At 30.9% G+C, this 16,210-nt stretch overlaps 1 protein-coding gene across 1 annotated transcript in view; it reads left to right on the top strand.

Moving 5' to 3' along the window:
• The window catches only part of LOC145327568 (uncharacterized), a 56,581-nt gene extending 45,364 nt beyond the window's left edge, over positions 1-11,217 (top strand). Inside the window, exons 31-37 of the mRNA XM_080171107.1 lie at positions 98-141; positions 929-1,009; positions 2,720-2,775; positions 3,538-3,584; positions 7,389-7,460; positions 10,200-10,285; positions 10,980-11,217. Of these exons, the coding sequence (XP_080027233.1) occupies positions 98-141; positions 929-1,009; positions 2,720-2,775; positions 3,538-3,584; positions 7,389-7,460; positions 10,200-10,285; positions 10,980-11,057 (464 nt within the window). The 3' untranslated portion in view covers positions 11,058-11,217. The remainder of the gene's footprint in view (positions 1-97; positions 142-928; positions 1,010-2,719; positions 2,776-3,537; positions 3,585-7,388; positions 7,461-10,199; positions 10,286-10,979) is intronic.
• Positions 11,218-16,210: the final 4,993 nt, after the last annotated feature.

Below are 16,210 nucleotides of genomic sequence, written 5' to 3'. Positions count from 1 at the left end.
CTTTTTTATACACATCCAAATATTTCTATTAATTTTATTAATGTTCCTTAATTTAGTTATTTTTTTCCAAGAATTAATAATTCTATTGATTATTTAGGTGGTATAATATGTGCTGTTGTAAGTTTGTACACCAAAAATCCAGTAAGAATTTTTCTCGTATTCATTCGAATCCGGTGGATAGGAATCGGTTCTCATCCATTCGAAAAAACTATGTCTAGCATCGTATTATATCCAGCTTTCTACGAATATAGAAATGTACAATCTAAAGATTAAAACCATTTTTTAGCCAGTGCCTTCGGCACCTCGGGGCTAAAAAAAACTAGTTTTAATCTCATAATTGTACTTTCTATGTCCGCGGAAAGCCGTTTATAAACGAGAAATAACTATTAATTTCTAGCTCATCTGTTAACAGTTTTAAGATAAAAGTCTATATAGTATGTTCTCTACACCTCGTACTCAAAATATCATTTTTATTTTAGTTTACAAGTGATATAAGTAACAAATATTGCTTTTATAACTGATATTTAATTCCAATTCATAATAATTCAATTTTACTAAATTTAATTTCAATTGTGAGATTAAATTTTACAAGTTTTGAATTAGTTGTTTATTTATCAATTTCTACTTAAATGTTTAGTTGAAAATTAAAATAATATATGCAAATATATATATTAATAAAATTAATGTAATGTAAATTAGCTCTTTTCGCAAATATAAAACTTAAATTCGCTTCTAATTTATTCATGTATTTGCAACAATATCCTCTTTAAGATTTGCATGTAAATTAAAAAAATAATTTTAATTCAATATAATGCAAATAAAAATCTACAGTTGCCTATAACATTTTCTTTTATTGCATATTAATTAGGATTTATAAAGAAAAATGATAAACCCAACAAGAAATGTTCACTAATCTCTTAATAACTAGGAAGATGAACAAGAATTAAAGGAATGGAACTCAACAAGAGACATTGACAATCCTTTAACTCCCTGGTTTCAAAAATACACAGTAAGTTGTTACCATTTTAAAACTTAAATTCATGAAAAATACTTTATGACATTCTTATTTTCCTTTTTAATTTGTACATTAATAGAGGGATCCAAAAGGATAAGACAATGGCCGATTAATTGATGTACATCTCCAATGATGATACACAAAATTACCCCTTTTTGTAGATTACAATTAGTGGTTGAATCGTTAGGACACTCAACATAATGAACCAACTAAAAGTTCCAAAAGTTGTTAAGCCAACGCATATGAAAATGTTATAATAAAACTTTGGTGACTTGTGCAATTTTTCAGCCAAATGTCCCCTCCTTCCCTGACATTAATATGATGATTGAGTGACAGAAATTAATCAGCTACAATGGTTGTAATTTGCTTTCTCGTATTCATTCGAATCCGGTGGATAGGAACCGGTTCTCATCCATACGAAAAAACAATTTCTAGCACCGAATTATATCCAGCTTTTTACGAATATAGAAATGTACAATCATAAGATTAAAACCAGTTTTTTAGCCGGTGCCTCCGGCACCTCGGGGCTAAAAAAACTAGTTTTAATCTTATAATTGTACATTCTATATCCGCGGAAAGCCGTTTATAATACGATGCGAGAAATAACTATTCCTGTAGCTTTTGTAATATTCAGATCCTTTTGGAAGAATTTGTAAAATTTGTAGAATTTATTTTTTCATTGAAATTTAATAAAAGATTCTTTTTATATTTAAAAAAGAGCCTTTAGCAAATTAAAAATAACATTTGAATATCATTTTCAAATTAAAATGATCGCATTACTGAACAATAACATTAACAAAGTCAATCTCTAATTTATTTTCATTTGTTTAATTGTTGTTGGAAAATTTAAAGTAGGATCCCTAGTTTTTTTAGATTCAAACAATTCACCCCCCCTCTGAAAATATATTTAATAATTCTTTGGCATTATTTATTTAACTGGAAAATGGGCATATTGTCTTAAAGTTCAGATAACTTTCAAAATTTAAGCTTTTGATTATAGTACATATAGTTTTGTATCATTGGATATATATGATATTCTGAAAATTAAATTAGAAATTCAATATGCTTAAATATTTGAATTAACTGAGCAAATGAAATTGTACATTCTCTACATTTTACATTGCCATTGAGTTAATTGCTAGGTAATAGAGGTGCTCATTTGAATGAAATAAAATCAAAGAATTATCCTTATATAAAAGTAACAGGATGTCTATATGTTTCTCTGTGTGTCTGTCTTTGGCTTGATATCTTGCAAACCGTTAAGTCAGTGAAATATTTTATTAGTCCTTGAAGGTTCATAACTATTTTGGAAGAGGGCACTTCCATCCTTCCGAGAGAAAAAATTACACTTCCCCCCCCCCCCCCAAAAAAAAAATATTCCTTCTATTAAAAATAATAATGACTATATGGGAGGGTTGAGTCCCCTCCCCCCACCCTCATTGCTCTTTCATTAGTTGCTTTAGAGGCGGCGTAACCCCTTAGTAATAAGATTACCAAACGATGATGATTGTTTTGTCATTAGATATTTTTTGGGAGAAATATTCCTTCCTTATTTGCATCTTATATTTGGTAAAAAAAAAAATAGTTTATATAAATATTGTACTTTTGCTTTACATAAAATGGTAAACAAATCTTTTTTTTCAATATTTAACTGGCATATAATATGGAAGCAACAGCTCATTCATTTTTAATATTTGTGTTTAGGTTGAATTTGGCCTGCAACAAACAGGACGATGGCATGATAGACCTTCACTTGAAACGTAAATTTAAATTTGGCTATTAAATCATTTATTCATAACAAGGATGACAACATACATAAAAGCGAAGCTCTGAAATGGAAGGATAAACGAACATTAACACTTTTAGATTGTCAGAACTGAATTACCAGAATATTAATGCATCAGTACAAACAATATTTTAAGAAAATTTGTTGCAAAACTGCATAAATAGATGATACTGTTTAAGGACATACTTACATTTTTTGGACTTGTTTATAGAGATGTTTCGCTTATAACATTGTACCTTGTTGTAATAGGAATCAGTTCTTAAAAAATCAGAAGAATCGGAAAATTTTAACATACAAAAATTTGTTGTCATAAAAGTTAAAAATCGACATGTTTAAAATGGACGTACGGACATTCTGGTATTGTTTATAGAGTTGCTACGCTTTCTAAATTGTACCTAACTACTATAGGAATCATCGTGCAAAGTTTGGAATCAATAGGACAATTCTAACCAGTTTAAATTAACGAAAAGAGCTAACTCTCTGTGACGGACGTACGGACGAACCGACCCTAATTATAGAAAAGCTTCGCTTTTAAAAGGGAAAATAATGTCCGTAGACATCATAACAATATTTAGGAATACAGACATAATTTGATTATAATTGATTATTATTTGATTTCAAATTTAAAATCCACAAACAACAAAAAATTTGACCTCGACGTTAGTTGGTCGGTCGGACATGTGGACGTATCCTAACAATAGAGTAGCTACGCTTCTCTGATTAAAATATTTTTTAGGTTTTCCAGCTTTTACAGAAGAGAAAAGAAAATTTCACTTATTCTTGGTTTGTATATTTTAATAATATTTACAAATTTGCATATGCAACTTTTCGACATTAAACATAAAGCACAAAAGATTGTAATTTAAACAATTGAAAATCACTTAATTAATTAATTGATTTCCCATTAAATGCTTTACATTTTAATCTGATTTATTAAAAAACGGATGACATTGACAAGATGCATATAAGCGAAGCACAATGAAAAAATTTCATTCAGAAAAAAATATTCGATCTATAATCAATGAGAAACTAAAGCTTATCTACTGTAATTAAATTGACTTTTCATTAATAGTAAAATGATATTAATGGAAATACTTTTTATCCAAACGCTATCATAGGTATCAAAGAAGCAAGTTGTGTATTCACTACACGCGTCACGACTTTATATGAGCAACTCTGTAGAATAGCTAAGCCTCTCAGAGTGTACCTTATTACAGGAATCTTCATACAAAGTTTCTTATCGATATAACAATTCAAACGCGTAGAAATTCACTATCGAAGCTATGCATTGCAATACACATTGTAGATTGACTTTAATTCTTTTGGAAAAGTTTAGCGTTACAAGTTGCAGATAAAACTGTAAATTAATGCAATTTGATAATTAGAACATTTTGATTAAAACCTTATTTAGATCATGAATATCCTATTTCTTAGTTTTATAAGCGTTGCTTTGCTACAATTGGGGTTAGTCAGTTGTTCCGTAGTAGATAGCTGTTATCATTATCTTATAAAAGTTAGAGTTGTTATAAGGATTTTAAAACTTTTATGCAAACAATAAGATAGAAGTGTTGGAATTATGTAATAATATTAAATTATTAAATTGTTAAAATAGTGACGATATGTTATAAGATTGTAAGTTTAGCATCTCTTTGCTTGAAACCATGTGTGATTTTCAATGTTAGTTTATTAATATTTTTCTTGATAGGTTTTAACTTTTTTTTTCACAATTTAGAGTGTTCTAAAAACTAAACTAATTAAAATATAATTAATGAATGAAACTTTCATCTATTCAGCTTTAAGTACAAAGCGTAATTTTGTCCACAAGAAGAAATAAAGCTATAGCTAGATAAAAAATTATATTTAGTTAAAAAGAATAGTAATACAATTGTTGTGCATTGTATAGTAACTATTTGCTTCGCCCCTAGGCTCTAGGGTAGAGCATGGGAGGTCAGAAAAATAGCTCAAGACCACCGCAAGACTTTTTAAAGCTTCCCTCAAGAGTAAAACCTATTCAAAACAACAATTATCGAGATCTTAAGCTTCAAACATAAAACTTCACTACTGTTTCTTATAGGATTTCTGAACAATATTATTCAATTTTATCTTTAAGAAAAAATATTAGCAGTATGATTCTCATCTTTAATTGTGTTTGTTTATATTTTTTAATTATAACGTACTAAAGAACTCACGTAGAATGCCAAACCTCAGTCATAGAATAGCTGCGCTACCTAAAACGATGAAAACACTTAGGATCACTCATACCAAACTTCAAAGGCTAATCAAAAATTTATAATTTGTTTAAGAGCATTCTAAAGTTTTGTACATAATATTTTTTTGTGGTTAGGAATACTGTCAAATTTATTGTAAGGCAAACATTTTATGTTTTATATTTATGATTCCTTCCTTTATGAGCTAAGATTGGTTGGTAATGAATTACTTTTAAGTCTCCATTCAATTATTAGTGGTACAAGAATTATTACAGTCTTTTATTTCTTATAAAATAAACTCGAACAATCCTTACTCAAGGGCCCGGAAGATAAGAAAATGGACGATAAACTGAAGTACTTACCCCATGCTGATAAACAAAATGTAGATTGAAATTATTAATTGTAAAGCTTAGACAAAACTAATTAGGAACTATCCATGCAAAATTCAATTAAAGTAACGAAAGTTTATGAGCCAACGAATAATATAACGGAGTTATGTAATTTTTAGTATTAATGTAATTTACAGACAATGTTTTCTCCCTCTCTGTCTTATCCTGAAATGAAAAAGATATATTTTGACCTCATAAACAAGCAAATAATAGTTATTTCTCGTATCGTATTATAAACGGCTTTCCGTGGATATAGAGTGTACAATTATAAGATTAAAACTAGTTTTTTTAGCCCCGTGGTGCCGAAGGCACCTGCTAAAAAAACTGGTTTTAATCTTATGATTGTACATTTCTATATTCGTAGAAAGCTGGATATAATACGATGCTAGACATGGTTTTTTCGTATGGATGAGAACCGGTTCCTATCCAACGGATTCGAATGAATACGAGAAAATCTTTTATTAAATTTAAAGAAATGAGAACTCCAACTTAAACCAACATAAAGACATAATTAAAGAAATGCCTCGCTTATAATATTGTTATTTGTTGTCCTAAAATCAGTATTCTAAAAAGTAGATAGATAGGATAATCACAAAAAAAATATTTGTCAAAAAAGTATAAAATAATTTAAATGAACGTTCGAACATTTCTTGTAATTAATATAGAGTTGCTACACTTTCTATGTTATACCTAACTGTTATTTGAATCATCATGTAAAGTTTAAAATCGATAGGATAATTATAACATGTCTAAATCAACGAAAAGAGCTAACCGTTAAGGACAGGCCGATCCCCATTATAGAATAGCTTTGCTTTTAAAAATTATTACACTGCATAACAATATAAAAGTAACTTGGGTTAAGAGGGAAAATTGCAACTTCTTCAAGTTTTAAATAGTTTGCAGTGGTGTGCCAAAGGGAAAAGGGGTGTATCAACCCCCCTGGTAAAATAAGTGAAAAGGATTCATCCCCTAGGCTAGGGGTATAACAAACTACACCCCTTTACAATCCTCTTGAAAGGAGCTTATGCCCCACAAAAACAACTATTTGGGTTTAAGGGGAATGTAAAAATTTTAGTGTGAATTTCATGCTCTCCCATTGTGAAAACCCTGTTCACGCCACTGTATGCATATTATGAGTAGATCTTCAATAAAATATTTGTCACTTGAACTTGAGCTATCTTTAATAAATATAAAATTATCCTTCATTAGTGCACCAGGAACTTTACAGATCAGCTTTCTATTGTAAATATGTACTTTCCACATTAGAGAAAAACAATAGAAGGCGACGGGGTTAAATAACTATATGTCCCCATCCCGAGGACACTCTGCCGACTTTTAATTGGGTCTTTGAAATCAACCAATAGCACCGGGAATATTAACACAGCCAACTCGCTACAAAAGAACAGAAGCAATTTGCTAGCAGACGAAAAAGGTTCCCAAATAGGCGGATCAAGGTAGTTGTCTGGTTATACAATTTTATTCATAGATATATTCTTTCTACTTATCAGCATTCATTTCTTGACAATGCACGAAGATACTGCTAAATTTTATGTGAAAAAATGTATATAAATAACCATACCCTGATGATGTTTATGCCAATAAACGAAAATATTCGGAGCTGATGTGTTGATTTTTTCCTTGTTGGGGAATAGAATAGTTGGTGCGCGTCCTTTTTATGAATATTCTACTTATCAGAAGAGATGTACACCCATCTAGCTGGCTGGGGTGACTGTAAAAATCCAATGGAGAGGGGGATATAGGGTTGTTTAAACCCTCTCAAAATTTCAACAAATATCCACTTACCATTGACAGAAAATAATCATATATCTCTTTTCTTTATTGACGTGGAACATTTAGTATCAGAAAAATAATCTACACTACATATGTATACAGTAATATGCTAGGAAAGGTGTTTAGGAAAAGAGAGGGATATGTGAGTGGAGGAAAAATGAGGTCTCTGAGTAATTATAAAAATATGCTTATTGTCCTAGGTGGAGGAATATCTATCATCATGGTTCTCATCTGGCCTCTCCTGATGCTTGAAAATATTGTCCAAGATTTAGGTATATTTTTTTCCAGTATCGCTCTGAAACCGATTAATATCCAGTGGATTAAAACCGGTTCTCAGCCACACTAAAAATGATGTATCGTATTATATCCAGTTTTCCACGAATATAGAAATGTACATTCATAATATTAAAACCATTTTTGTTAGCCAGTGCCATCGGCATTTTTATATCTGCGGAAAGCTGTTTATAACACGATGCGATAGATAACTATTCTTAGATTTTTCAAAGTATTTTATAATCGATATGATATAGATGAAGATCTTGTTGTTCTTTTTAAAAGCGAAGCTTTTCTATAATTAGGGTCGGTCCGTCCGTACGTCCGTAAGTCCGTCCGTCCGTAACAGATAGCTTTTTTCGTTATTTTAGGCATGTTAGAATTGTCCTATCGATTTCAAACTTTGCATGGTGATTCCTGTAGAAGTTAGGTACAAGTTAGAAAGCGTAGCAACTCTATAATCATTACCAGAATGTCCGTACGTCCATTTTAAACATGTTGATTTTTTTACATTTTAACAACAAATTTGTATGTGACCTAATTATCCGATTGGTCTGATTTTTGGTATACTGATTTCTGGGACAACAAAGTATAATGTAATAAGCGAAGCAACTCTATAACCAAGTCTTATAAATGTAAGTATGTCCATAAACATTATCCTGAATCAAGCAGTTTTTCAACAAATTTACTTACAATTTTGCTTTGATTCTTATGCATTTATATTATGATTATTCAGTTCTGACATTATACAAGTGTTGATGTCCGTTTGTCTTACCGTTTCAGAGCTTCGCTTTTATGGATGTTGTCATCCTTGTTTATAAGCAAAGCTACTCTATGAATGATGTTGTCTGTCTGTATTGGTATACTGTTTTTTAATATATTTTCTGTTTTTGGAAATTCATCATAGAGCAATCTTTTTAAAATTTTTCAATTTTCAAAGAATAATATTTCCTTTTCAGTATGGATTCAAAACCGATAATTATCTGTAGGATAAGAACCGATTCTCAGCCATGCTGAAAAATCATGTAAAGCATTGTATTAAAGATAATTATAGAATTGATACCAGTTTTGTTAGTCATGGTCTTCGGCTATAGGGTCTAACAAAACTGGTTCTATTACTATAACTTCTCCTTTTAATATGGATTAATAGCAAATCATGAATCTTAAAATGAATCCTTTATGAAATTAATGCAAAAATTAAACAACAGTTTAAAAGAAAAAAAATAATAACATGAAAACAAAACTTAAATTTAGACTTATTATTATGTACATGATATAATACTATAAACTGAATAAACTTTTAGACAATTTCAAAGAAAAGATGAATGAATTAAAAAACTTGAATAAAATAAAATATAATTTGTTTTTATAATTCAATGTTCCAAAATTAAATCCAATCTAGGTTGTTATATCAGGTCTTAGAAATCAGCTAAAATCCTCGGAAATATAAACACAGCTAAACACTAAAGAAGGGCAAGCAATAAACTTAATTAAAGGGGCTCTAATACTTTGTTGTTTGGATTATACAATTATATTTATACATTTATTGGCAAAAGAGAAAACATTGCTCCTATTAAAAGCTATGTCAACATAAAGTTACATTGTCATAAGCCAATTCTGCTATTCTAATAAGATGAATTTTCAATATTGGGGACCATTGGGGACTAATTATAAAGTATTTGTCAAATGTCAAGAAAATTTATGATAAATGGAAAAAAAGTGTGTATTTTAGTATTTTATTACAATTTCTAGAAATTAATTTGCTTATCCCCGTATAGGAAAGGTTTCAGGCTTCGGCAGCCGCGCCTCAGCCGCGCAAAAGCCTCAGTTTTAAACCTGCTTGTGAGCAGAAAAAGAAATTTCAGAAAGAAGGATTGTCTGCTAAAGAGCAGTTTTATACATCCAGCTGAATTTTATAGTAATAAAATGACGATTTAACTGAGGCTTACACGCGGCTCACGCGCGGCTGCTGATCCCTGAAAGGTTTCCTTCACAATAGTAAATGTGTCTGATGCCAGGTGAGCCACAAAATTTAATCAAACTTAGCTTATCTCAGGGATCTTAAGGGATAAGACAACAGGTATTTGAATAATATTAATATTTTTATTTAAAAGTGTGGACATTTCTAGTTTGAACCAACAAATGAAGATATAATAAAAGGACCTACAGTTCTAAGCCAAACAATAAGTGAACATGTTTACAATACTTTGGGTACCAGTATAATTTAAAGTCTAATACCCCCCCCCCCTCATCTGGGATATCCAGTTGTATGTGTTTACTGTTTTTGAGGAGAGCTACTGAGCTACTATTTCTGTCTGTCTATCTTTATGTCCTTCAGTCCGTAATATTAGTCCCAAACTTATTAAAAATCACTAAAATTAAAAATATTGCATTGTATTTACTTTCCCTATATCACAATAATCAAAATTATACGAATGAAATTCTCTGTCACATTATTATACATTCAACTTCTAATATACAATGTCATTTTGAGTTTCCGAACTGAATCCATGAATATGGTTTGATCTTAAACAAAAGAAGAAAGTCTGTTGGAAGAGGTTGATAAAAAATATTTAGAATTTAGGGGGGGGGCCCTAGCAAAAAAAATAAAAATTAACCTTGAAGATTAAATTCCTTTTTGTTACAGAGTTTATCAATTAAAGAAACAATTTTGATGAACTTATTTTTTTTATTTGTGAACACATCAATGGAATACAAAATTACGAACACATTTTTAGGTCGGTTTGTGACATGGACTGGAGTTTCACAGGCATGGATGTTTCTAGCAGCACTCTACATTATTATAGCTCCATTGGTTGAGGAGGTATTATTCATATCTTATACAATTAATTTGATATTGGTATGCCTTACCATCTACACTAGTGGCTACTCCCCTAGATTAAACCCTTCCTTTCAATTATAGTTTCAAGAAGAAAAAGTAAAAAATATTTTTTTGGGGGTGGGGGGTAGTGTTTATTGTATCTCCCCCCAAACAGTTAAAAACTCTCCCTGGTACTATGAGAAGCTTTACTGTAAAGGAGAACCAAGTCTAAGACGAAGAATGTCCCTAAAAAATCAGCATGTTACGTCATGCAAACCAGGGATTATCCATCTCCTTTTTAGGGGTTTTCTATTCCACTCCTCCTCTCCTAATCCCTCATTCTTATGACGTCCTTGAGGGAATTTCTTCGTCTTCACCAAGTCTGTTTAGCGGTAGGCAAGATCCTTCGGTACACATAGAAAGACAGACAGACAGACAAATGTACTGCTACTTTTATTTAAAAGGTTTCGTGATTTTAAGTTTAAAATAAATATATTTCTAATTTTCAAAAGACAAAAATTCAATCATTTATAGTTTAAAATCAAATCTAATGAAATTTCAAATATAAACTTTAAGAGTTTTTTATTAGAAAATGAATGATTTTTTTATCAAGTAAATCAAATATAATGTTTTTGATTATAATGATGTTTGTAAAAAAATATAGTTTTAGATTTGGCTTTATAAATTAAATGTTAAGGTTCGAGAGGTGTATGGCGAATTCAGAAAGACTAAGATGAAAGAAGAATCTGCTATTCTAACTAATTTTGTTCATTAATCAGGGAGGGCTGGGGAGTGCAATGACACCCCCCCCCCCATCCAACACCTCATATCCAAGTTAATTAAAGAGTTGGAATTAAATAAAAAATATTAAATAAGTTTTAATTATTATTTTTTATTTAAACTGAATGAAGATTTCTGATTTGAAATAAATGTTGAATTGAAAATTATTGTTCATTTTTAATTTAAAAGCAAATATTGGGTCATTTGAAGGAAACAAAGTTGCGGGTTTCGTCATATTTTCACAGTAGCTTTTCGTCTATTTTTAGCCCCTGCGGGGAGACTCTAGCCCAGCGGTGCCAATTGCCTAACCCTGCGGGGCATTCACCTTACCTTACCTAAAATAACCTTTCAAAGGCTACTGTGAAAATGCAACGAAACCCACAACTTCGTTTCCTTCACATGACCCCAAATATTTTATATTATTAGAGGAAGAGGGTTTTTATAGAATTTGGATTGGTTGTTTGAACTTAAATTTACATCAAACTATATCCTAGATAGAGATCTACATTTTATGGAAGCTTTACATAGGTCCTGGAATGGTTAAGGCTACACAATTTATTAAATTTTATAAATGGAATGGTTTAAGGCTATTTTTCTGCTCCCTCTTTAGCTTTGAATTGGGGCTCTCAGCTGCTAGAGCAGCGGCTAGTATATCCTCTAATATGGAGTGGGGACAAAACACCTAATTTAAAAATACCTAATTTAAAAATGCCTAATTTTATAAATGTCTAATGTGACAAAACACCTAATTTATAAATACCTAATTTAAAAATGTCTAATTTAAAAATACCTAATTTTAAAAATACCTAATGTGACAAAACACCTAACTTTAAAAATGCCTAATTTTATAAATACCTAACTATAAATACCTAAGTTTAAAAATGCATAATTTTAAAATACCTAATCTAAAAAAACCTAATTTTAAGTATATCTTAAAACTATTGTTAAATATATTAAACCGGCGGCTACGCCCCCTAGAGGCCTCTAGGAGCGATTGCAGTGCGGAATTCAATTAAGTCCTTGGGGGGAGGGGGGTGATTGAGAGTTCATGACCCCCCACCCCTCCAGAATTTCAAAGGTTGAAGGACAAGGAAACAAATGAATTTTATTTTTTTTTTGGTTTCTTCCCTAACCTAAGTAGCCGTAGCATCCCTTTTTTTCTTGGGGGGTGATAGTTAATCATCCCCTATTTTTGTTCTAGTTTGATAAAGAAAGATTGGAGAAATATTAAAAAACGGAGGGGGGGGGGGATTTTTTCAAAGGGTGATTTCTCATTGGAAGGGTTGGTAACCTCCCCAAAACCTTCCCAACCTTATTTAAACCATCCCATGACATACGGGAAGCTTCATTGTAAAAATGCAGGGGCGTCCAAGCTTTTTTTTTGGGGGGGGTAAAATTTTTTTAAGAGGGGGGTAATTCGTTTTTTTTTGGGGGGGGGGGATAAAATGGCGCACGAAGCGTGCTGCAAATTTTTTTTACCCCCCCCAAAAAATTTTTACCCCAAGGGGTAAAATTAGCTTGGAGGGGATAATTACCCCCCTGAAATCTTGGGGGGGGGGAAATTTTGTTTTTTGTAATTTAAATTTTATCAAATATTTAGTATTAAAAATGTGCGCGAAGCGCACAAATATTTCTTTTGTTAGAGATTTTTTACTTTTTTTTTTTGGGGGGGGGGTATTTACCCCCCCAAAATTGATTGTGGGGGGTAAATACCTCCTCCTAAATTGTTGGGGTAAATTTTAATTGGGGGGGGGGGGTAATATGAAAAAAAATTTGGGGGTTCCTACAACACCCCCAAATTCGTTTGGGGGGGGGGGTATTCCCAACTTTACCCCCCCCCCCCTTGGACGTCTATGTAAAAATGAACCATATTGGTTCATCAACTAGCAAGATCCTTTAGCAATAACAATCAGCCAATTGGATTAATGTTATCAAAATTTTAGGTATTTTAGTGAAAATATTTGATATTTTAGAATTAGGCATTTCTAAATTAGGCGTTTAGATAGTTTAAAATTAGGTATTTTTAAATTAGGCATTTTTAAAATTAGACATTTTTAAAATCAGGTATTTTTAGTTAGGCATTTTTAGTTAGGCGTTTTTAAATTAGGCATTTATAAATTAGGTGTTTTTAAATTAGGTGTTTTTAACGTAGGTGTTTTTAACATTAGGTATTTTTAAACTTAGGTGTTTTTAGTTAGGCATTTTTAGTTAGGCATTTTTAAATTAGGTGTTTTGTCCCCTAAGGAGTGGGGACAAAACACCTAATTTAAAAATACCTAATTTAAAAATGCCTAATTTTATAAATGTCTAATGTGACAAATCACCTAATTTATAAAAACCTAATTTAAAAATGTCTAATTTAAAAATACCTAATTTTAAAAATGCCTAATGTGACAAAACACCTAATTCTAAAAATGCCTAATTTTATAAACACCTAACTATAAATACCTAAGTTTAAAAATACCTAATTTTAAAATACCTAATTTAAAAAAAAGTCTAATTTTAAGCATATCTTAAAACTGTTGTTGAATGTATTAAACCGGCGGCTATGCCCCCTAGAGTCCTCTCTTGCTGTGTGGAGGGTAATTCAATTAGTCTGGGGGAGGGGGGAAGGGGGGTTACTACCCCCTCCAAAATTTCAAAATATAGTTTGAAATAGAAAACTTGACGGATGTACGAACAGACCGACCCTAATTATAGAAAAGCTTCGCGTTTAAAAATAAATTTTATGATTAGTTTGTGGCACCTCACATGAGAAAAAAATTAATTAGTAAAATCAAAGGTTGAAGGACAAAGAAAATGAATTTTAATTTTTATTGGTTTCTTCCCTAACCTAAGTAGCCGTAGCGTCGCTTTCTTGGGGGGTGATAGTTGACTATCCCCCATTTTAGTTCTAGTTTTATAAAGTAATATTGAAGAAATATAAAAAAAATGGGGGGAGGGGGGGGGGAGATTTTTTCAAAGGGCGATTTCTCATTGGAAGGTGTTGGTAACCTCCCGAAAAGCATTATAAACCTTCCCATGACCTACAGGAAGCTTCATTGTAAAGATGAACCATATTGGATCCTTCAGCAAGAACAATCAGCCAATTGTATTAAAGTTATCAAAATTTTAAGTATTTTAGTGAAAAAAATAGATATTTTCGAATTAGGCATTGTTAAATTAGGCATTTAGATAGTTTAGAATTAGGTATTTTTAAATTAGGCGTTTTTAAAATTAGACATTTTTAAAATTAGGTATTTTTATTTAGGCATTTTTAGTTAGGCGTTTTTAAATTAGGCATTTATAAATTAGGCATTTATAAATTAGGTGTTTTTAACGTAGGTGTTTTTAACATTAGGTATTTTTAAACTTAGGTGTTTTTAGTTAGGCATTTTTAGTTAGGCATTTTTAAATTAGGTGTTTTGTCCCCACTCCTTTTAAAATATGTCTAAAATCCTAACAATTTTTAATAAAAACAATAACCTAACAAAAGGATATTTATTGAATAAAATTTCTAACTAAAATGGCGCAAATTTCGAGCTTAAGAAAAAAAGACATTACTAAACTTTTTATTATTTTGGTTATTTAAACGTGTTTCTTATTGAAACAAGGAAGAACATTTCCATACGAAAGGGAAAAGGATGGATAAAATGAAACTTGTGTAGTAGCCTGTAAAGTTTTAGAATAGATGAACAGAAGAACTGAGTTATAAACGTGGATCTACTGCAGTTCACGGTAAAATATTGCTGGTAACGAATATTGCCAAAAATCTATGAATTTTAAAGGCTGCTAGCTGCCAAACGGCTGAACGTACAGATCATGTCCGCACACTGTTTTAAGCGGCATAAGAAGGCCTACAAATAATCTGGAATAGCCATAAATCAATAATGCATAATTATCTAGCAGTGCAGAGAAATGCGCGAAAAAGGCCTATTTTTTAGCAATATTCGTTACCAGCAATATTTTACCGTGAACTGCAGTAGATCCATAAACGTTGTTCAATAATTATTAAAGCCATTACAAAATTGGCAGATATCTATCCTTTATAGCACCCAAAAAATAATATTACCCTAGTTGATTTCTAATTAAACTGGGTCATAGAGAGATAGATACTCCATTGTCTTTAGATCACCTAAAAAATAAAAACATTTTTCTTGAATTTTATAATTTTCTTTCACAAATTCCGTTGCTTTCAGGCGGACAGACAGACTATAAATTATAGAGTAGCATAGCATACCTAAAAAATAAGTTACGAGTAAGCTTACGTCATCTTTTAAATTTAACTTTTTGTTATTTAAAAATGAATGTTTTGACTTTTTCAAAACGTTTGATATAAAAATATATTGCTAAAATTATGGATGTAGAATATTCGTAAATATTTTGACAGGGGAGAAATTGTCGTCAATTTAGGATGCTAACATCACATATTGGTCAGTATGTTCTTCTAGTAGGAGGGGAGGGCATGGAGTGTTGGGGATGGATTTAGGGGATCATTATTTTAGCCAGCTACAAGTTTTACTTTATGATACATGAGTACATGATTATCTGGTGTTAGATCCAAGTAATAATAAATCCATTTTTAAAAAAATGGTAACATACGTTTTAGAACATCCAAAATAACAATTTTTAGCTTTTAATTGCAGTAATATGCTTTATAGTAGACTAAACTTTATGTATCTTTATCTAAAAGATTTGCAGCCTAAATCATTCAGGATAGATAATTATTGGACTTTGAATCGAGACAGAAATGTTCCTTATGCTTTAAGAACTCAAGCTGACTTTGCTATACCATTTTCCAGACTTGCCCTAATTTCTAGATTGCCTTTTATTTCTCTACCAAAAACATGGAATAATTATGCAGAAATTTTGAAAGATCTAAAAAATAAGCCAAATTTTAATTTATTTAAACAACTCTTGAAAAAAACAATGGTTGAAAATATTGAAACAAACTGCTACAGACTTCTTTGCCATATTTGCCATTTAAATGCAATTTGAACTATTGTTGGTTGGAATGCTGCCATTATTCTATAATTTTATTATTCTGTGATCAAAAAATATTAGAATGCAAAAATTGCCAGGTTTTAAACATACTACAACGCCGTACATTTCCTTTCTTTTTTTTCTTTCTTTTTTTTGAACTACATGCTCCATTTACTTTTTTTTTTT

This window comes from Acartia tonsa, chromosome 9 (genome assembly GCF_053477335.1).
Source record: "Acartia tonsa isolate MP-2025a chromosome 9, ASM5347733v1, whole genome shotgun sequence".
Taxonomy (NCBI): domain Eukaryota; kingdom Metazoa; phylum Arthropoda; class Copepoda; order Calanoida; family Acartiidae; genus Acartia; species Acartia tonsa.
The sequence above is the reverse complement of the archived record's forward strand: the minus strand, read 5'-3'. Positions and strand labels throughout refer to the sequence as shown.